The 22,679-nt window shown below is 40.8% G+C and overlaps 1 protein-coding gene across 5 annotated transcripts in view; it reads left to right on the top strand.

The window, feature by feature from the left end:
• Positions 1-22,679, top strand: part of LOC137425542 (sodium- and chloride-dependent taurine transporter) — a 340,062-nt gene that overhangs the window by 174,977 nt on the left and 142,406 nt on the right. For 3 of the 5 annotated variants that reach the window (XM_068114081.2, XM_068114083.2, XM_078776783.1), the window contains exon 7: positions 19,773-19,897. The exons of the other annotated variants lie outside the window; for them this stretch is intronic. In XM_068114081.2, the coding sequence (XP_067970182.2) occupies positions 19,773-19,897 (125 nt within the window). The remainder of the gene's footprint in view (positions 1-19,772; positions 19,898-22,679) is intronic. 5 annotated transcript variants of the gene reach the window in all.

Below are 22,679 nucleotides of genomic sequence, written 5' to 3'. Positions count from 1 at the left end.
TACTCTATGCGGTTCTAAAAACCAATTCCCATTGACCAAACTGTGGCGCTCTCCAATTTGGGGTCTCACTCCCCCGATTCAACTCCCTGTGCCTTCGCACAATTTCTGGGCTGAGTCCTATGGCTCCCCTAACAGGTCTACCTACCTGTGCGCCTCCGCCACTGAAGTTGCCACCCAAGCTTACCTGCTCCTCACTAACCTATCTAACTGGGGAAGGCCCTCCCTGGCACTTACCCCCTCGGTGCCCTCTCTGGCACTGGGCTACCCGGGTCCGTCCTCCAGATCCTCGGGCCCCATCCACAACAACTCTAACTGGCTCCCAGAGCCTACCTGCGGCCTCACCTGGCCGACGGACTAACAGTGGCGGAGCGCTCAACCAACCACACCTCTAACAGGCCACACGCCCAGCCATTTCCACGTCACTAATGCACCCATCCAAACACCATTCTTCCACACGCACCACAGATGCCAATATCCAACCACAATTTACCTATACCCCCTACCTAACTCTTAAACTACCCTCCCCGGGTATTCTTGATGGGGGCCCATCCTCCCCATCCACTCCTCCCACACCAACCACTCCACTCCACGTTTTCCACCACACTCACTCCACACGATCCATTCCATACTCCATTCCATACCAGCTATTCCACACAACCATTCTCCATACACCTGTTCTTCAGTTGCACACCTGTGCTCACACACCTGGTGCTTCCTGCACCCTCCTTCCTCCCAGACTTCTTCACTCACTCAATATATTGCACAATCACAATTATTCACTCATACACTGCTCCATACACTTTCAACACATACACACACAGCATCATCTGATCTACCTGGTGCCCTTCTAAAACTCGTGCTTCCCAGTCGCCCCTTATGTTATTGTGCTCCCTCGTCATTATCATCCAACTGATCTACCTATGTCCCCTACTACAGGTATCATGTCGCTACTTAACCCTACAGTTACCTATGGTCATTTCTAAGTCCCTATACATTATCCAAATCCTCCCTCGGCAAGCTTACACTGCCCAAACCCCATAACTAATGCTCATGTGCCCGGGTGGATGTGAGTGATGGTGGATTTGCCGTCCCTCCACATCGGGCATCTCCCATTATCAATTTTGCCCATCACGCCAATCAAATTTGCCAATCATGCCAATCATCTTCGCCAATTCCCAATTTCGAATCCAAAAACACTATCATCATCACAGTCCGCTATATCTGAGCCTCTCGGTACGTCATGACATTTTCAACGCTCGGCTTCGCAAAGCCGAGCAATGACTTTGGGTGGTTTGGTCGCCTGCAGGTTGAGTCCATCCGGCATTCGGTTCAGGGGAGGAGGTTTGGTTGGGCCGAGGTTTAAAGCACCATCCCTACGCAGGGCCTTTCGCTCCCAAGCACGATGGGTCACCTTGCCTGGGCGGAACGCCGCCACCACCAGGGGGCGCCACTCCGGTCGCTCCTACCTTCCCTTGAACCGGACCGGTCGCCTTGCCCGGCAAGGCCCGGACTCGACCGTGCAGGGCGGGCCCCGGCCCGGATCGTGCACGATGCTCCGAAGAGGAGCGACGCAGCACCGATCCCCGCCGGCTCCCGCAACAAACAAAGCGTACCGCGCACCGAGTGCTCACGTCGGCTATCCGTCGCCCTAAACGCTGCCCCGGTCCACGTCGATGCTTCACTTGCAGGCTCACACGCATGCGCGACCCCTTTCACACTCTCCAAATCCGGCGTTCCAATGCCGCCTGTACATTCCACACACTCCGTCCATTCTACCACCGCACTCCGTGTTACACACCACACCTCTCGCGCACCCTCTTGCGCACACTCTCCTGTTACACACCACACCTCCTGCGCACCTTCTTGCGCACACTCTCCTGTTACATCCTCTGTAACACTCCCCATCACGTGCTCCAATGTGCCCTCTCGCACCTGCGCCACCACCAACTCACTCTCCGTGTCACACTCCGTACACTCCGACGTGCATTCTCGCTCGCACTCGGTATCACTCCCACACTTTGTAACACACTCACTCCTCGATGCACACTCTATTCTTACACGCACGCCATTTCCTCTCACACAGCGCCCAACGGACATCCCACAAACGCCCGCGGTACGCTGGGATCCCAAGCGCGCGAAAATTCTTTTCGTGCCAAACACTTTTCTGAAAAACCTTTTCGCACCATACACAGCCCATCTCACCTTTGGGATCCTCCTCTCCACGTGCACCTGCAAATCTTTATAAGGATTAGCAAGTATGGCATCAGGATGTGAACTTAGACTTTGTACATTTTCCATTCCTTCACCCCGCGAGTGCTCTTTTAAGTCCCCGGTCTCTCCAATTTCAATTCCCACTACTTCTTTTTCTTTATTCACCTCGATAATTTCTTTATTAAAATTCCTTCTTCTACCTCAGCGGTCGCTGGCTTCCCCAAACCCCGGGTCGCGATCTCTATACCCGTCATTCTAACCGCGCTTTGCTCTGCCTCGCTCAACCCGTGCTTCTCAACTCGCTTTACCTTGTCGTGCACCGATGTGCCCCTCCTGCTCAACATGCGCCACATGGTCTCCCCACATTTCTGTGCGCTCTCCCCACATTTTTGTATGCGGTCACCCATTCTGTCCCCAACTTTACTTATCCGCTCCAATTTGCTGTCTAACCTCCCAATTTGGTTACCCAATCGCTCACCCATTTTGTTTTCCAATCCTTCAATTTGGCTTCCCATTTCTGCCCTTGATTTGTCCCCCGACTCGGCCATAAAGGCCTTCATTGCAGCCAGAAATGATTGCATGTCCACCACCCCTACTTGCGCAGCGGGCGTGGCCCTCGTCGACATGTGCGAGGCGCCGCCATCTTGTGCGCCTCCAACCTCGTGTGCGAGGCCGCCATCTTGTGTGCCTAAAATCTCCGCTACCGCATTCGTATTGCCCTCCTCTAATTCCTCCCTGAGGTCCTGGGCTGCTTCTAACCCTTCTTCTTCTAGCTCCCCTGCCGGCATCCGATCACCTTGATCATCCATGGCACGATTTTAAAATTTAGATGTTTTAATAAAATTTCGGCCGCTCGTAATTTCGAGTGCGTTAAGCGCACTTCGGGTCCAAATCTCACTCCGAGACACCAATTGTTATGGTTCTGGGGTCGACGCTCCCCTTACCAAGGGGGGGGGGGTCAATCCCCTTGTCTTTTACACTGGCCGATTCTCCCAGTCCTGGAAGTATGACGTCATGCCCGGTCAGCGCTGAATAGGGTATTAGGCCTATCCGTCCTATGACCTAAGTACCAGCGCCTTCCGGTATGCAAGGAAATACTCCCGCCCATGCCGCAGTGTAATTGATGGATTGCGCCGAGCGAAGCGAACTGCGGCGCGAGCCATTTAACAATGACTAAACCCGATTGCGAAGCGTTGGCCAAAATCGCACCACAGGAACTCAATGGGGAAATCACTAAAGCAATCGGACGAGAAGGAAACCAAACGGGTAAGAAATAACAGGGATTTATTATTATGTACACGAAAATCCAAAGGAAGAGTAGGAACGAAGGTAATTTACAGTGAAGAGGAAGAAGCAGATACACAGGGCAATTCTTAACTTATACAGGCTTAACTTATTCCCACAGGACAACACAAACAGACTCACACGAATAGGGAATTGCAGGCAGGAATGAATGGAGGGATGAGGTGGGACCACAGGGCTGGAGGGGTGAGGTTCAATTCCATGCAGGACTGGAGGCGAGCAGCCGCCGACTCTCCGCACTCTGGTTCACACGGCGAGATACTCGTAGCAGCGCGTCAAAGATACACGTGGCAGGGGGCTGTTGTGAAGCAGCGTCTCTCTCCCGCACCTCCTCAAGCGCCTTCTTCCACAGAACCGACCTCACACGAACCTCACTTGACTTTTTGATTCGCGCTCCCTCACTCATCTGCATAAGCAGTCCCTCAGTCACCCTTTTATGGCTTTGCCCGAGATCAAGCCACAGGCCACGAGGGCACGCATACCGGGTCGCTCAACGCGGTGCCGATTGGTTGGCACGGGCTCTTCTTGGCTCCGCCTACGATGACGAGGGGCGGGCCACGCCCTTCTTCTCCGAGCTGATCACGTGCATAATGGAGGCGAACGCTACTGGCAATGAAGTCACGTAATTCGGAGAGGGAGAGCAAAATGGATGGAATGGGGCCTATCTTATTTGATTGATGCAACGCAAGGTCAACTACTGGAAACACATCCTTACCTGGCACACATAATAATGAAATAACTGTTAGAAGGGCCTATGATTTGCTACGTGTTACAATGTGGACTAACTAAGGTGCACTCATTTCAATTAACAGCCAATTAAGGGGAAATGTACACAGGGGTTATTTATACAGGATTTTACTACTAAATTTACAACGTGAAGGTTCTAAAAACTGCAACAATATGTATTAACCTCTTCACTCTCCCCCTCTTTCAATGTATAGAGAAGTATCCACTCTATTAGACTTTATAATTTATTTTTGAGAACTCAGGTCAATTGCGTAGATCGTATAAAGTTTTAGAAACGCAACCATATCCAAAATAGGATCATTATTACCGTTGCTTTCACACACCATTTGGTAAGACTTGTAGGCTTCCGCATAATCATTTTTTTCCCAATCAATTTCCAATCTATCTCGCTGATAAAATGTGCCATCAAGAGAAACCTGAAGTTGTTTCACCTTGGCATTATCACTCAGTGCATTATTCTTATCAGTACCGTCCTCTCGATCTGGTTTTTAAAAAATGAGCCATAGGTATCATGGCTTTCCTTGAAGAACACTCAAATCCCAAGTGTAGGTAGTGTGTTCCAGTTTCATGTGTTGACAGCTTCTTTTAAGGTATGATACATTTAGCGGGGTCTTTGAGTTAAGTCTTCTATTCAACATCTCTTCCGTTTTAAGATTCGGAGTATATTCACTGATATACCAACACAAATCATTAATAACAAATTTATTATTGTCTCCAAGAGCATTTTCAGCCCCAAAAAGCAACCTACAGACTTGGCATTTAATATGGAATATTTTTTTTGTGGGGGTGAACTTACTTTTCAAGATGTCTTAGAACCAAAAGTTCATTGGAATTATGTTGAAATTATTCTAGATTTTGTTAATGTGACCTTTAAAAGAAACAAAAAAACCACATTTCACATTTCGAAACAAATAAATTGATCCTTGAAAGTGATGTAAACTGATATCGAACTCAATTCATGGACAGTACTGTGTTAAACTTCTGTACGTTTTCTAGAAGTATCTCTTTATTTTGCACATTAGCCAAAAATGTTTTAACAAAAACAAAAGTTAAATTACGACTGGGATTACGGACAGTAAAATTACAGTTCAGTACTTCGTGTAACCCCCACGAGCATTCAGGAGAGCACGTACATATTGAGGCATGCTGTTCACGAGATTTGCCAAGGTTTGGACAGGAATCGCTTGCCATGCAGTGACAATAGCCTGCTGGAATTCACGCGCAGAGGTCCGCTGCTGGTCCAAGTGGTCGATTTGACGCGTTAATTCTGCCCACAAGTTCTCTATCGGATTCATATCCGGGGACATGGCAGGCCACTCCATATGCTCTACACCACGGTCAGCAAGAAAGTGTTGGATCATGCGAGCACGATGAGGCCGTGCATTGTCATCTTGGAAGACAACGTTTCCTCGAAAGGCTGCACGAGCAAATGGAAGCAATGTTTCTTCCAGAAAGGCCCTGTACTTGAACTGGTTCAGGTTTCCATTCAGAACAACCAGGTCAGTTTTGCCCCCTGCATGAAAAGCAGCCCAAACGGTTACCCCACCACCTCCAGCTTGGACTCTTGGCACTATGCAATCTTTGTTGTAGGCTTCATGCACTTGTCTGCGCACTCGGATGCGGCCATCTTGACGATAGACCAGAAATCTGGACTCGTCACTGAAGATCACGTGATTCCAGTGTCCTGGCTGCCATTGACGGTGCTCTCTGGCCCACTGCAATCGGCGCTGGCGGTGTTGTCTGGTCAGGCATGGCTTTCTCAGGGGATGCCTGGCACGATAGCCTGCTTGAACCAGTCGTTGGTTGACTAGCCTTCTGGATACAGGCACATTTGTCAGTTGCTGCCACTCAGCCCTAAGCCGATTAGCTGACTTGGTATGGCCATTGCGGACTAACCGGTTCAGCTGGCGATCATTCCTCCTTGTGGTTCTGCGGGGACGTCCTGGCCTCGGTATTGGAGTAGGGACACCCCTCTGAGCATTTCGTTTCAGGATCTTTGACACCTGACCTTGAGTGATGCCATACTGCCGAGCAATAGCACGCTGTTTCATGCCGTAATTTCGTAAAGCCACCACTCCTTGACAAACAGCATTGTCGAGTTGACGGACCATCTCCAGAGGAAGCGGCAATAACTTTTGGAGACGTGCAGCAGTTGTTTTCCACTAATACAGACCGCAACAACCCTTGTATACCCGACTGTGAAGCCAATCATCAAATGCACCTGTCCGTACATTTTGCCACGCCACCTGTGATATAATGCTGTTGTTGACTTCTTGCTGCGACAGACAATCAGTGACATGGTTCTTTTAACAAATAAATCACCAAAGTGTAAAAGAAACTCACCAGATTGATATACTGAGTTAAGAAAGTAAACCCACGTCAAGAAAAAAAATAATTCCATATTAAATGCCAAGTCTGGATTTACATTATCATTCCTTTGGAGTTGAAATCTAATTTTAAGCCCATACAAAACGTTGTCATAATCACAAAATCCAAATATACCTTTCAGAGGTACTGCTATGGTAAAACTATTCTCTGTTTTTGTATCATCATTATACATTGCCTTCCTTTGACTATAACCAGGGTCTGTGTTTGTACCCGTTGACATATCAGGAATAAAACCTTCAACAGCTCCCTTACCCATTCTATCACTAAACCAATATAGTGTAAATTTCATCATTTCAGATGTAGCAGAGACATAAATCAACCGCTTCAACCTCTTGTGTTCCAATATACAGGCGGACACTATCAAACATTTTCCAGAAGAAATCATTTACGAGTGTAGCATTAGTATTATTTGCAACCGTAGTGAATTTAAATTTACACAGCAAGAAACTATCAGCTATATTCAAGTAAGTTTGTTGATTATTTATTTCAAAACTTTTTGTTCTGTTTGAATTCCAGTCTGTTCCTGTTATAGCATTTACCTTAAAATAGTGTTCCTTTTTAGTGGAGTTTGAAATGATAATCGTATCATCCAAATCATAGATACTACCAATCGCTTCCATACTTGTATTTATATAGCATTAAAATCGTTGAAACCTTGACCCAAGTATTTTAATGATTTTTTGTCGTTCTTGTGAAGATAGTTGAGTTTTACCTTTTTTAATTTCTTTGATTGCTTGTAATTTATGAGACTCCTTTTGAGCATCTTTTATACTCTTTGTAGCACCCGCAACTGAGCCCACGGCAGAAGCAGTTGAACCAATTAGGTCTGTATGTTTAAGAATGGTTGAACCAATACCTATTGGAGTATCAATTATCCCATCTCCTTTATTTCTAAATTGATGTCCCACACCCCGTTGTCTCTTTGGTTTATAGTATCCTCCACCAAGAAACATACCTTCACCCTCATAGTATGGTGAAAGGAACATGCCATCCCCTGTAATTATTTTATATTTTCCCAACTCGTGTTTTCTCACAATAACCATTATTTATTTTGAAAAACTTCACGTAGGTGAATTCTGATGGATATAATTTCTTCATTAAAGGAGATCATACGATTATCTTGATCGGTTATCCTAAAATTTACTCTGTATATGCTTTTTCCTGACAGGTAAATAGACAAGATTTTTTGGTTCCATATTAAATTTATAACCAATCGGGGTTGAGTATGCGCTGAATGAAAATATTGTATTTGTTCTTATTCCATCATTATAAGCACCATCAATCAAATCACAATGAATTAATACCGAATTTATACCGGAGGATATTTGAATGACATTATCACTTTAAAACGTCCCGTTAGTTTCAATCTTTTTTTGAAGAGAAACCCAATAGCTCTCTGAACGATTTTTCAATCGTGAAATCAACTTTATAATTATTTTTAAGTTTAATAGTTGATTTTGAAGTGTGTTTTTGAATATCTATTACAATATTTTTTGGTTCATCACCTTGTTCTTTCATAAGGCGAGAGACTTCAGAAGATATTTGAGAAATCTCGTAAGCTCCAGGTGAAACGGTTATAGTTTTATATCCACTTCCTGGATTATAACTAAACTTGTTGTTTTTCTCTGTGATATTAAACAAGGTATTATAAGTTTCCATCGACAATAAAGATGCCTCATATTCTTTTGTGGGGTCAAGTTGTAGTGGGTAAGGGAATGAAGCTGTGTAATCGCTCATTGTGAAATTAAAACTAAGAATTGTGCTTCTCATCTTATTTAATATCTAATAAAATATCTTTGTATTGACATTTATTAATTATTTTCATATTCATCAACTGATCTAAAATGGCGGATGTTTCATTAAAACAATTGTTGTTTCCAGCCTTCTTACTACCTAACAACAATAATAGCCTATTAACTAATTGTGATGGGTCATTTGGAAGAAAACTAACACCCGAACCAAGCTTACTTAAAGCATCAATAATATGTTTCTCCTTCTCATTCTGCTTACTTTTACCAGCAACAGAAACTCCATAATCAAGTGCGTTTAGCAACTCAATATACTCTCTATCTTCCTCTCTTTCCATATCAAGTGGTTCATCAAAATATTTTGAACCGCTGAATCCGGAGTTTGTTAGAAGAAACATTAATCTTGCAGTTAATTCAACATTTGGTTGAGCAGAACTAAAGAACACCATTTTATCATGAAATATCAATACCTTTTCTTTCACAAGACAGAACTGTGCTGGTTCTTCTGTTGGAATGAGGCCTGCTCTGGTTTTTGAATCCGCCGAATATTCATTGTTTTGAAGAGCTTCCACAATATAATTAGGGGGTTGATTTACCTCCTCAAGTTTCCAAAATAATCCTTCATCATCATATTCTAATTCTCCAAGTTCTTGCTCTGTCATTTGACTAAAATCTTTGAGCATTTGAAGTTATTTCGTCGTAAATTCGACTGTGGGAACTGCAGGTGAAATCATTTGTTGAGTTTTTAAAAGTGGTTTAAAACATTTCTCTTGTTTTCTTTCAAATGCTTCTTCACCCATCAGTTTCTGTCTCCTTTTCTTCTTTATGTCTTCCTGTTGCTTTACAAATTTTTACACCAACTCTTGATGTTCCTTAAACTTTCTTCAGTATTCATCTTCTGTATTTATTTATTGAAAAATATCATTTAATGAATTGTAAAGGTCAATGGGAAAATTTTCCTTTTCTTCGTCATTATAGTAAATGTGTTGAAATAAATCCTTTTCTTTAAATATTTCATCAAATTCTTCATTGGTATTAATACGAGTTGGGATTTCTTCTTCACTAATACTTGTATCTCTGCTTTTCATACGTTTGCGTTGAGTCTCCTCATCGATATCAAAACCGAATGATAAAATCTTAACTCCATCACCACGCAAATGTTTAATAATTTGTCTCATTCCTTCAGGATTAGTTTCTAAAATCCCAAGACCGTTAGATGTTACTTTATTTAACTCACTCTTACAATGTGAATATTTTGTAGAACCAAGATAGACCTCCTCAAATATTTGACCTTCGTTCCTCAATCGCATATGTTCCTCCATTGAAATGTAGTAATAATCTTTCCCTTCTACTTCTCCTGGTCGCATTGCTCTGGTTGTAGTAGCTACAAAACGAATCATAGGGTGTTTTAAAAAGAAAACTTACAATCTTTTCATTTTTACTATTCAAGAGTTTAGATTCATGAAAGTTCTTTCCTGAAGCAGATTTACCCACAAGATTAATAATAATAGTTGTCATTTATGTGTGTAAAATATCAGTTAATATCTCATCTTGTTTCACAACAATATATTTATATTTTCCAATCGTGTGTTTCATATAATTTTCAAATTCCTTCTTACTACATAATGTAGAACAATTATCTCTCCAAAAATTATTTGTGTCTATTGAATATAACTTAAATAAAATGAAAGTATTAGCATTGTTTCTTATTGAGCGCCGAGGGAGTTGAAAATATGACTGACTAAGATAAATACAATTACAAGAAGAATGTCTCCCTCTTGTATAGTAGCTATCCATTACTGTTTGGTTTCTCTCATTAACACAATCATCAAAGATAACGAGGTTCTTTTTTGATTTATCTAAATCTTGGGGTGAAGGTATATCATCAATATTATCACTGAGAATAAAAGTTATGGGTTTTGGTTTCGATTTTGATTTCTGTGTATCACAAAATAATTGTATTATATCTGCAATATTATAATCATTTAGTTTGTTTTGAAGTTTAAATAAACCGATAATGTCTTCCTTTTTAAGACCCGCATTAAAACCCTGTGAGAGTAGTTGATACTTGGGTTGAAAACTTGACTTCGTAAAAATTATTAAATTATCATAATCTAAAAAATTAAGACTAAGGAGCATCTTTAAAAGCAAACAGGTTTTTCCACATCCGCTTGAACCAACTATTAGACATCTCAATGAATTTGGAATATTTTTATGGTTATTAAATTTTATCTTATTTTCCCAAACGGGTAAAAAATCATTCATTTATACATTTGGAAAACAAGTCATCTAACTTTTTTTGAGCTATTTTAGAAACTCTATATTTTATCCTGAGTTCAGGTTTAATTTCAAAATAATTCATTATTTTATTTATATCGTATCTTGTATTAACATTTCCATTAAAATTATTTTGAATAATAAATATCATGAAACCCTTATACATTTCCCCAATACAAATAGTCTCTTCCCTTGAAAGAAATGGTGTATTATCATCATAATGCTTAACATTCATCTCTCTTATTAATCTTGTAAAGTAATTCATTTTTGGTTATAATTTAAAGGAGTTATATATTTTTTTACATTTTTTATTATCATTAATTAAAATTAAATCACAGAAAATACATTGTTTATATGAACCCTCATTATTAAGCCCTATTCTACCACAACGGTGGCAGATTTCTAAATTATCATATGGAGAGTCTGGAAATTCTAAATCTCCTTCAGAATTTATCATATTTAAACAGTAAATTTTTACTTAAACTAAACGCAAGTTTATTAGTTAATAAATACAATGTTTCAAAGCACAAAAGACAAATTTCAATCAATCTCTACTTCGGTGGAAGATATAGAAAAATATGTCAAAGATGTTAAATTGAACAAAGATAAATATGGAAATTTTTGGGTAAAACCAGTTATGGAAAATAACATGAGCCCCTCTATTTCATTTAAAGGAAGAGCTCTAACTATGTCTGGAAAGACAACCATTAAAGTAAATCTAACAAAAGTTTCTCCTCTACTCCTGGCAATTTATTCAAAGCTTGAAAAAGTGATCGACCGCGATACTTTGAAAAAGAATGATAAGACCATCAACAATACTCGTGGAGAAATTTGTATTTACTTTAATAATCCAAAGGCTGTAGATCTAAGTAAAATGAAGGATGTTAATATTTCTGGTGAAATGTCATTTCGTTCTATGATAGTTAGAGATTATTTAAAGATAACTTTTGATATTAAAAATGTAGAGATTGAATCCGTTAATGAAAGAAAGTATATTGGTATAGATGGAAAGGTTTTTTCTGCTTATTAAATATGAGTCATTACAGCAGTGAAGATTTTACTATTTCATTGAACTCGGACGATAGTGATGATAGTATTTCATTGAACTCGGACGATGGTGATGATAGTATTTCATTGAACTCAGATGATAGTTATGATACTAATAGTTTGTGCTCAAATGATAGTTATGAGAGTAGCTTTATTGACGACTCCGAGTATGATTCTGAGTATTCATGTGATAGTTATGACTCAGATGATTCTGAGTGAAAATGTGTTTTATTTTAAGCACAGCGATATATATAAAACGGAGCTGTAAAGCTCAAAAGTGTTTTATTTTAAGCACAGTGATATATATAAAACACCACGTCTTCTCACGCTATAAATATGGTTTATTGTGATACTTGCGAGAAGGAAGTAAAATATTATAAACAACATATTCTCACTGCAAAACATACATACAACATTCTTAACAAACTTTCCCCTCTTCCACCTAAAACAAAATATTGTAAGGTTTGTAAAACAACCATCCTCAAGAAGGGGTTTAAAGCCCATCTTAAAACAAACAAACACTTGTCAAAATTGTTCACTATTAAGAATACTGATGGTGCTTTCAAAAATCATATCAGAATACGCATATTTGACTTTCATCCTCCTGGCCCCAACTCAATTGTTGAGGCTGTGGATATCATCAAACCCTCTGTGAAAGATTTTATTGAAAAGACTCTTATTGAGTTGAAATCAATCAAGTTCTATATGGGTATGAAAATGAAAATCTCAAAAGAAGATCCATTCACTGGTGATGTTTTCACTGATACAGCTTACATGAGAACAGGCACACTCTTTATAACAACATACAAATACAATCAGGTTAATCCTGTTTATGATCAACTGATCCAGCAAGAACAAGAACTTGAGCATACTATTACTGGAAGTGGTTTCAATATAGATGGAATACTGTTTATTGATATCCACGTTCTTAAATCTGATCCTCTTCACTCTGATTCATATATTGATCTACCTCCTGTGATTAAAAATAAAAAAGCTATTATTAATATTAAGAATAAGGATAATAAATGTTTCCTCTGGTCTATCCTAGCTCATCTTCATCCATCCAACCATCATGTTGAATGAGTCTCCCACTATAATAAATTTGAGAGTGAACTGGATGTCTCTGATCTTGATTTCCCTATGACACTTAATGACATCTCAAAATTTGAGAAGAAGAATAATATACCCGTTAACGTTTACGGATTGACTGAGAAAAAAAAAGTACAGATTCTGAAACTCACTGATGATCATAAGTCTTGTCATGTTAACCTCCTATCATTTCACTCTGATGAGAAATCACATTATGCATACATTAAAGATCTTTCTAAATTGGTGCGCACACAAGTTAAGAGTGGAGGGAGTAAAGCATACGTTTGTGAACGGTGTCTTAACTCTTTCTACTCACAAGATAGGTTAGATAAACATATTGCATATTGTAGTGAACATGCATCAACAATAACATGCCTAAGAAAGCATCAAAAATTTCATTCAAGGATGAGAAAAAAACATTAAAACATCCATTTGTCATATACGCTAATTTTGAAAGCATCTTGGAAAATATTGACACCGTTTCATCAAACCCAGAAGAATCTTACACAAACAAATATCAGAAACATACTCCTTGTGGTTTTTGTTATTATATTAAATCGTCTGTGGATAAGAAGTATAATAAGTTGGTAAAGTATAGAGGTCCAGATGCCCCAGCGGAGTTTGTGAAACTACTAGAAAAAGACTGTGTTCGATTAACCAAGGTAATGAGAGAAACCAATAAACCAATGTCCTTGACGAGTGAAGAGAAAAGGGAATTTAGAAAAAACAATGTTTGTCATATTTGTGAGAAAAAATTGGTGAAGGCCTAAAGGTTAGAGATCATTGTCATCTCACTGGTAAATATAGGGGTCTGGCTCATCAAAGTTGTAATATTAATTATAAACTCCCCTCTTTCATTCCTGTCTTTCTTCATAACAATGCTAATTATGACACTCATCTATTTATCAAGGAACTCTCAAAGACTTCTGGAAGTATCTCAGCAATTCCAAACACAGATCAGAAATACATTTCATTCACAAAAACAATTCATACATCTCCTATAACTCAGATCAGATTTCTTGATACATTTAAATTCATGGCAAGTCCATTGGCTAACTTGGTTCAAAATCTAAAAGAGTTTCCATGTCTTTCAGAGTATTTTTCAGACAAAGATTTACTAACACAAAAGGGAATTTACTCCTATGACTATATGAACTCATTTGAGAGATTCAATGAAACACAACTTCCTTCAAAAGAAAATTTCTATAATAAATTAAATAATAGTCATATATCTGATAAAGATTATGTACACGCACAAAATGTTTGGGAAAAATATAACATCAAGAATCTTGGTGAGTATCACGATTTGTATCTCAAAACTGATGTGCTTTTGTTGGCTGATGTGTTTGAGGCTTTCAGAACAATCTGTCATTCTGGATATGGATTGGATCCTGCTCACTATTACACTGCTCCTAGATTGGCTTGGAGTGCTATGTTAAAGATGACTAAGCAAGAGTTGGATCTTATAACAGATGTTGATATGCTCTTGATGATTGAGAAGGCAAAGAGAGGAGGAATTTCACAAGTCTGTTCAAAGAGATATGCTAAAGCAAATAACAAGTACATTCCAAATTATGATCCATCGGTAGAGAGCTCCTACTTGATGTATTATGATGCGAATAACTTGTATGGGTGGGCAATGTCTCAAGCACTTCCTTATGGTGGTTTGAAATGGGTGAAAGAGAAATATCATGAGAAAGTTCTACAAAATCTCTGTATATCAACACAAAAAGAATTGGATGAAACAAAGAAGGGGTATTATTTTGAGGTTGATTTGAAATATCCAGAGGAACTCCATAACCTACACAAAGATCTCCCATTTGCTTGTGAAAAGGAAAGTCCAAAGAAGGAGTGGTTAAGTGATTATCAACAATCATTTGATGTAAAGGGTAAAGTGTCAGAGAAGCTTCTAACAACACTATACAACAAGAAAAATTATGTGCTCCATCAAATAAATTTGAGACAATGTCTTTCAAAGGGTCTCCGTGTTGAAAAGATACATAGGATTCTCAAGTGTAATCAGTCATTGATTGAAAGAGTACATTGATTTTAACACACAACGCAGGATTGAATCAAAGAATGATTTTGAGAAAGACTTTTATAAGTTGATGAATAACGCTGTATTTGGAAAAACGATGGAGAATGTTAGAAAGAGGCAAAACATTCGTCTATCAACATCATGGAAACAAGCATCAAAATTGATCAACAGACCAAGCTTCTCGAGAGTAGAAGTTTTTACGGAAAACTTTTGTGCGATACATTTGATGAGAGAAAGCGTTGAGATGGACAAACCTATTTACATTGGTACCTCAATACTTGATTTATCAAAGTCCTTGATGTATGATTACTTTTATAATAACTTGAGGAAGAAATATCAAAATGACGTTAATCTACTTTCTATGGATACAGATAGTTTTATTTTGAAAATTAATACTGATGATGTTTATTCAGACATGAAAAAGGACATTAATATCTATGATACTAGTAATTACAGTCCAGAGAGGGAGTTGTTCTCTTCTAAAAATAAAAAGGTGATTGGAAAGTTCATGGATGAATTAGGAGGATATGTTATGAGTGAATTTGAGTTCCCGAATATGAGTTCCTGAAGGACGGGAACAGTGGTGAGTTTGAGGTGAAGGTGCGAGTGCATCAGGGGTCGGTACTAAGTCCACTACTATTTGTAGCTGTGATGGAGGTGCTGGCTCAGACTGTAAAGGAGGGTTTACCGTGGGAGTTGTTGTATGCAGATGATCTGGTGTTGATTGCGGAAAGTATGGATGGACTGAAGGAAAAGATGAACAAGTGGAAGGAATGTATGGAGACAAAAGGTCTGAAGGTGAATATCGGAAAGACAAAGGTGATGGCAAGTGGTAAAGCATGTGGTGAGGTGGAAAGAACTGTGAAGTGGCCGTGTGCTGTGTGCAGGAAGGGTGTCGGAGTGAACTCCATTCAATGTACAATGTGTGCTGAGTGGGTTCATCAAAAATGTAGTGGTCTGAGAGGGTCATTAACCAGTGTGGCAGCTACATTCAAATGTAAGGTGTGCACAGAGGGAGCTGCAGATGGAGGAAATGTTGAGTTGGATCTTGGAGACGGCATGAAGCTGGAAGGTGTGAAAACATTTTGCTACCTCGGAGACATGCTGAATGGAGAAGGTGGATCAGACTCGGCAACGGTTGCTCGAGTGAGATGTGCATGGAAGAAGTTTCGGGAACTGAGTGGCGTGCTGATGAGGAGGAGAGTGTCGCTGAAGCTGAAGGGAAAGGTGTATGCTGCATGTGTGAGAAGTGTTATGATTTATGGGAGCGAGACATGGGTAATGAACGTAGAGCAGCAACGAAGGCTGGAAAGGGTGGAAATGCGAATGGTTCAATGGATGTGCGGAGTATCGTTGAGAGAGAGGAAGACAAATGATGAATTGTGAAAGATGATGGGAATATTGCCTGTGATTGATGCTGTGAAGAGGAACAGGTTGAGATGGTTTGGTCATGTGTTGAGGAAGGAGGAAAGTGACTGGTTGAGAAGAGTGATGGAAGTTAATGTAGAAGGAAGTAGAGGACGGGGAAGACCGAGAAAGACTTGGCTAAAGATGGTGGAAGAAGAAATGCGGGCAAGGGGTTTAACAAGGAGAGATGCAGAAAATAGGGCAAAATGGAGAAGATTGTCATGGGGACCGCAAGGCTAACCCCCGCTCTAGCAGGGAACATGGCCTTAAAATGCATGTTGTGTTGTGTTGTTATGAGTGAATTTGTGGGATTGAGGTCAAAGGCTTATGCTTATAAATACATTGTGAATAACGCTGAAAAGACTGATAGGAAGTGAAAAGGTGTAAAGAAAAATGTTATTAAAGAAACAATAAACTTTAAGGATTATTATAACTGTTTAACAACAAAGAAAGAAGAGTTTAGAAAGATTAATGGAATAAGAAGTTATAAACATCAATTTATATATTCAGAAGAGGTGAATAAGAAAGCATTGGGGGCTTTTGATGATAAGAGGTTTATTTTAGAAAATGGAATTGATAGTCTCCCTTATGGTTATAAGTGTTAATATATATATAAGTGATAAGATATATAAGTGATTAGATATATATAAGTGATAAGATATATAAGTGATTAGATATATATAAGTGATAAGATTTATAAGTGATAAGATATATATAAGTGATAAGATAATGGGGTTAGGGATTTTAAGGGGCTACCGCCGTCTTTTTTATGAATATGTAAATGATAGAACCAAGTATCAACCAGACTAAAGAGTGGAGGTGTAATCAACTTTGGTATATAAATGCAAAACAAAATGAATATGAAAAATATCAAACAAGTTTTATTGAAAAGGAAACTGATAAAAAAGTTCACAAAACAAATAAGAGAATTAATTTAAATACCGGTGAGTTGGATGAGATGGTGAAGAGAGTGGTAAGAGAATTAAATTATTTCCCACACATTATTCACCTAGTCAATTAAAGATCAACAAACAATCCTTTGTTAAACAGGAAGAAGGCACAGCCTACATTCAACCCTGGCTAATGAGCTTTTCCTTAGGCACTTTTATAGAAAAGGACAAGGTGCTATCTCAGTTAATTGAAAAACACAGGGTTTTCGTCATCAATTGGCTTAAAGTTTCCGTCGAATACTACGACGACAGATGGGTAAACACTACACCCTCAGAAACTAAGGCAGAGACACACCAGCCACTGGGCAAACGACAAGTTTGGATCACTTACGCTAAACAAGCTAGAGATAAACTCCTGGGTGAAGTTTTCTTGTGGAATCACCCTGCTGCCATTAAACTAAAGCCTAAAAACGGCCGTTACACTTTCTTCAGTAGATACCTGGGTATCGTCGACCCGAACTTGGCTGCCACGTCTACCAAGGACAAGCCTTTCGGTAAGGAGTGGACGACACACACTGGTGAATAAAGCTTTTCCTCTGTAGCGATGTGGCAGGTAGATCTACATCGCTTTGTTCTCCTTCTCCTTAGGTTGTGCCTTCGGGTCCTGCGAGGCCATTGTCGCCTCTTCCTCCAAGTCCTCCTCCACCTTCGCCTAAACTGAGTGACGAAGAAAATACAGAAAATATACCATCACATTGGGTTAGAATCCAAAATCACGGAGGAGCATTAGCTTATAAGTGAATGCAAATAGCAACAGTGGAATAGTACACACAATTAATTAGTGCCTTACCGGTACAGGTCGGTGGTATCTCCTCATTGTATCGGAGGCCGCGAAGCGGCCGAGCCTAGGGTCTGTTGCTTCTACTGTATCGGAGGCCGCGAAGCGGCCGAGCCTAGGGTCTGTTACCCCTACTGTATCTTTAGGGTTAGTGTTAGGTCTAGTTTTGCCCCGTCCCCTGAAGCAAAGTCTATATTGCCTCAGCCAAGGCGGAGCCTTAGTATTACTATAGACTTTGGGCCTTTTGGCCGGCCAAATAATCTCTTGATCTAGGAATGGCGCAACAGTTATTGATTAACAAGTCTGGACATGCCCACTGCTCGCCCTATAGGGTGTGGTGTTTTACCCTAAATAACCCACCCTTTACATGTCAAGCTTTAGAGGTCCAGTTTAAGGCCTATCCACCTACCACCGAGTATGTATTTCAACTCGAGCGAGGCGAGGGATGCGGAACCCCGCATATCCAGGGGTTTAGCCACTTTTGTCGCCAGCTTAGCCGTTATCAGTTGCTTAGCGCCATACCTTTACTGGTTGGGGCCCACCTCGAGCATTGTCGCAATGTTAAGGCTAGTCGCAAGTATTGTGCGAAGGCGCCGACACGGGTGGGACCGGTATTTAGCTGTGGTTCATCTTCGCTTAGCCCTTTAGAGGCTTGTTGTGCTGATGTGAATAATAAAAAAGGCCTGAAACCAATCTTTGAGCTGATGAATCAACATCCTTTATTATATCTCAGGAATCTCAGGAATTGTATTATATCTCATTCCCACACTTAAACAAATATTTGTAGGATCATTGTTTGAGTGGTCTACTAGATGATCTGCCAGTGTATAAGGACCTGTGCTCAGTGTCAATAGTATAAGGGCCAGAAGGATCATAGGTTCATAAGGCTAGAAGGATCATAGGTCCATAAAAGTAGAAGGATCATAGGTTCATAAGGGTAGAAGGATCATAGGTTCATAAGGCTAGAAGGATCATAGGTCCATAAGGGTAAATGTTAGGAGGTTCATAAGGGGGTAAGAGGGAGCAAATATTCGTAGGATCATTGTTTGAGTGGTCTGATGAACAACATTGAGGATAAGAGTAGGTGCTATAGCTAGTATGTCAAAAGGCCAAAAGGTTCGTAAAGATCAGGGTGGCAGAAATAGAGGTGTTAAGGGTAAATGAGGGTGAGAGGAAAATTAACATGTAAGTGCATGGAGAAATGAGGGTGGTCCAGGAACAACATTTATTCCCTAATATTATGGTATGCTGAATTCGATTAACCCGGTTCCCAAGCCGAATTTTGAGTTTTTTTGTTTTTAATTAGCATAAACAAAATGGCCGCCAAATTGCCATTTTTGGACAATTTCTTTGAACAAGCATTTATATATCATGTATATACATGCAGCTCTTTTACTTTAACTTTACAACTTTTACCCCAAAATGCACCTAGAAGCCTATGCATGGCATTTTTCCATAAATCCGTCTAGTCTACATATCATTCATTAGCAAACGTAAAGCAGTTGAGAGCGAAAAGTTTCGTGAGGAAAAGAACAATTTCTGTGATTGGTACTTTTGTACGTAGTCTGATTATCACAAATGTGTCTGAACCAATCAAATCTAAATCCCATGAGATATCTGGAATTTATGATGTTCTCTCTATCTTACATTATAAGGATGAAAGACCCTGTAGAAAAAAAGGTGAACTTTGTTTTGTTTGTTTCCAGGTACACAACCATTCTCGCTGTCTTACATTATAAGGATGAAAGACCCTGTAGAAAAAAGGTGAACTTTGTTTTGTTTGTTTCCAGGTACGTAATCATCGTTGGGTGCATAAATAGTTGTGTGAGTTTCATTTCTGGTCTTGCCATTTTCTCTGTGCTCGGATTCATGGCGAAAGAGCAGGGAGTGGACATAGCAACTGTTGCAGAACATGGTAAGTTGAACTCAATTTTCTAACTTTTCCACTGCACATGTTCATATCCCCAGAAGATAATCCCTGTAGCTTAATTTATTTATACAGGGATATCTCACTTGAGCGAGTCAAATAAATTTGCAAGTAAACAGGCATACATTTTAATATTGTTGTGGGAACATGACAGGGGATGATTGGAGTAATAGGGATCAGTTATGTCAATAATATCTCCATAGCATAAGGAGTGTGGTACACGACATGGCCAAAAGTATGCGGACACGCCTTCTAATTAGTGGATTCGACTGTTTCAGCCACACCCATTGCTGACGGATACATATAATCAAGCACACAGCCATGCAATCTCCATAGACAAACATTGACAGTAGAATGGGCCGTACAGAAGAGCTCAGTGACTTTCAATGTGCCACCGTCATCGGATGCCACCTTTCCAACAAGTCAGTTCATCAAATTTCTGCCCTGCTAGAGCTGCCCTAGTCAATTGTAAGTGCTGTTATTGTGAAGTGGACACGTCTTGGAGCAACAACAGCTCAGCCACGAAGTGGTAGGCCGCACAAGCTCAAAGAACACCACACAACCTCCTCAAAATGTTGTGTCCAAAACCCATCTCTCTCTGTACCCACCTTACCCAGTCGAACCCAGCTGCTCCCGGATTCTGTGTCCTGCTCTCTGAACAAGGTGGAGAAGTTTCTGTCAAACCTCGACTCTGAATCTGCAACTGGAACAGAGGGCATCAGCCCACGGGTCCTAAAATATTGCTCTGCCACTCTATCTCACTCTCTCTCTGTTCTCTTTACCCTCTCTTTTGCTCAAGGTCATTGCCATCAGCTTGGAAATCAGCCAACATTACTGCTTTACACAAAAAATGTGCAAGAACAGATCCTTGCAACCACAGACCAATCAGCCTGCTACCAATAATTATCAGCAAGGTCATGGAATCCATCATCGCTTATGATATCAAATCCTTACTCTTCTCTAATGGCTTGATTTATGATCATCATTTTGGATTCAGACCAGGTCACTCTACTCTGGACAAGCTGCTTCTGCTGTCTCAACATTGGATGGAGGCCCTCAATGCCAAAACTGAAATCAGAGCTGTCTCCCTTGACATATCTCGTGCCTTCGATACGGTCTGGCATCCCGCCCTGCTCACCAAACTCTCCTCTTAAGGTATCCATCGAAATCTCCACACATGGCTTGCAGACTTCCTCACGGGTCACAGTCAACGTGTGGCCCTGAATGGAATTCTCTCATCTCCCCTTCCTGTTCAGGCTGGAGTTCATCAATGCAGTGTTCTGGGCCCTGTGCTTTTTCTGGTCTTCATTAATGATCTCTCCGACTCTCTGGAAAATCCTCTCTATCTCTTTGCTGATGACTCCACTCTCTGCCGCTCCATACCTCATCAGCTCATCACTCAGATTGGCAGTCTGCAGCCTCCTCACTCTCTGCAGACCTGGCCAAAATCACAAACTGGTCAAATAAGTAGAGCATGTCTTTCAATCGTGACAAATCTCACACTCTCACAATGTCTCTCCGAAAAGACTGTCTGGAAAACCCTCCCATCTTCTTTCTCAACAATCCTCTCGACGAAGTTTTGTCACTCAACCGTTTGGGTCTCACTATCTGCCATGATCTTTCCTGGGAAAACCAAATTTACACCTGGCATACAAAGCCAGTCGCTGAGTGGGCATCCTTCATCATGCAAAGGTCTTTCTTGGCACATCTGAGCTCCTCACCACATACAAAGCTTTCATCTGCAGCTTGATGGAGTACTGCTCTCCCCTCTGGCCTGGTGCTCCTGCCTCACCCCTAGCTCAGCTTCATGCTGTAGAAACCAAAGCCTTCAGAATCATTGGTATATCCCGCGATGAAGGTAACTCCGAGGGCCTCTAACTCACTCACTGCAGGCAGGTTGGTGGTCTTTCTGTCTTCTTCTGAGTCTTCTCTGGCCTAGCTCCCCCAGCTCTGTCTGTGCTCTGTCCCCCAAATATTCCTTCAAGTCGCACAAGATCTTCCAGCAACCCTCTTCTGGTGAATCTGCAAAAATCCAGACTCTCTGCTCACCTTCACTCTTTCATTCCTCTTTTCTCCCTTCTCTGGAACAAACTCCCTCGCTCTCTTCAATCCTACTCCCCCCTCCAGGTCTTTAAAACAGCTGTTCAGCACCATCTCTTATCTTCCCCCATCCAAAACCTTGTTCTTTTCTACCCCCGTTATTTCGCCCAAGATCCACCTTTTGAAACACCGACTTCTTTCCTGGAAATCCGAGCAGGGTCCATTTGTTTTTAACTTTCCCACCCGCCCCCTTCCCCTGCCCCCACCCCCCACAAGCCCTCTCTCTCCCACAGATCTCCCAATGTCCCTGTTCTTTACCATTGTTGTGCTTGTGTGCTTCCCTCTCTCTCCCCATCTTGTATCACGCTCCCTTTATTATGTTTTATGTGTCCGTTTATGGTTTTTGTGATAAATGTTAGCTCCTACACAAGCCTCGATCTTGTATACAAAAATAAATAAGTAAATAAATAAAAAGAACGGGAACGCCGAATGCTGAAGTGCGTAGCGCGTAGAAATCGTCTGTCCTCAGTTTCAACATTCACTACCGAGTACCAAACTGCTTTTAGAAGCAACGTCAGCACAACTGTTCGTTGGGAGCTTCATGAAATGGGTTTCCATGGCCGAGTAGCCGCACACAAGCCTAAGGTCACCATGCGCAATGGTAATCTATGGCTGGAGTGGTGTACAGCTCGCCGCCATAGGACTCTGGAACAGTGGAAACGCGTTTTCT

This window comes from Myxine glutinosa, chromosome 4 (assembly GCF_964187855.1).
Source record: "Myxine glutinosa chromosome 4, kmMyxGlut1.1, whole genome shotgun sequence".
Taxonomy (NCBI): Eukaryota; Metazoa; Chordata; class Myxini; order Myxiniformes; family Myxinidae; genus Myxine; species Myxine glutinosa.
The sequence above is the reverse complement of the archived record's forward strand: the minus strand, read 5'-3'. Positions and strand labels throughout refer to the sequence as shown.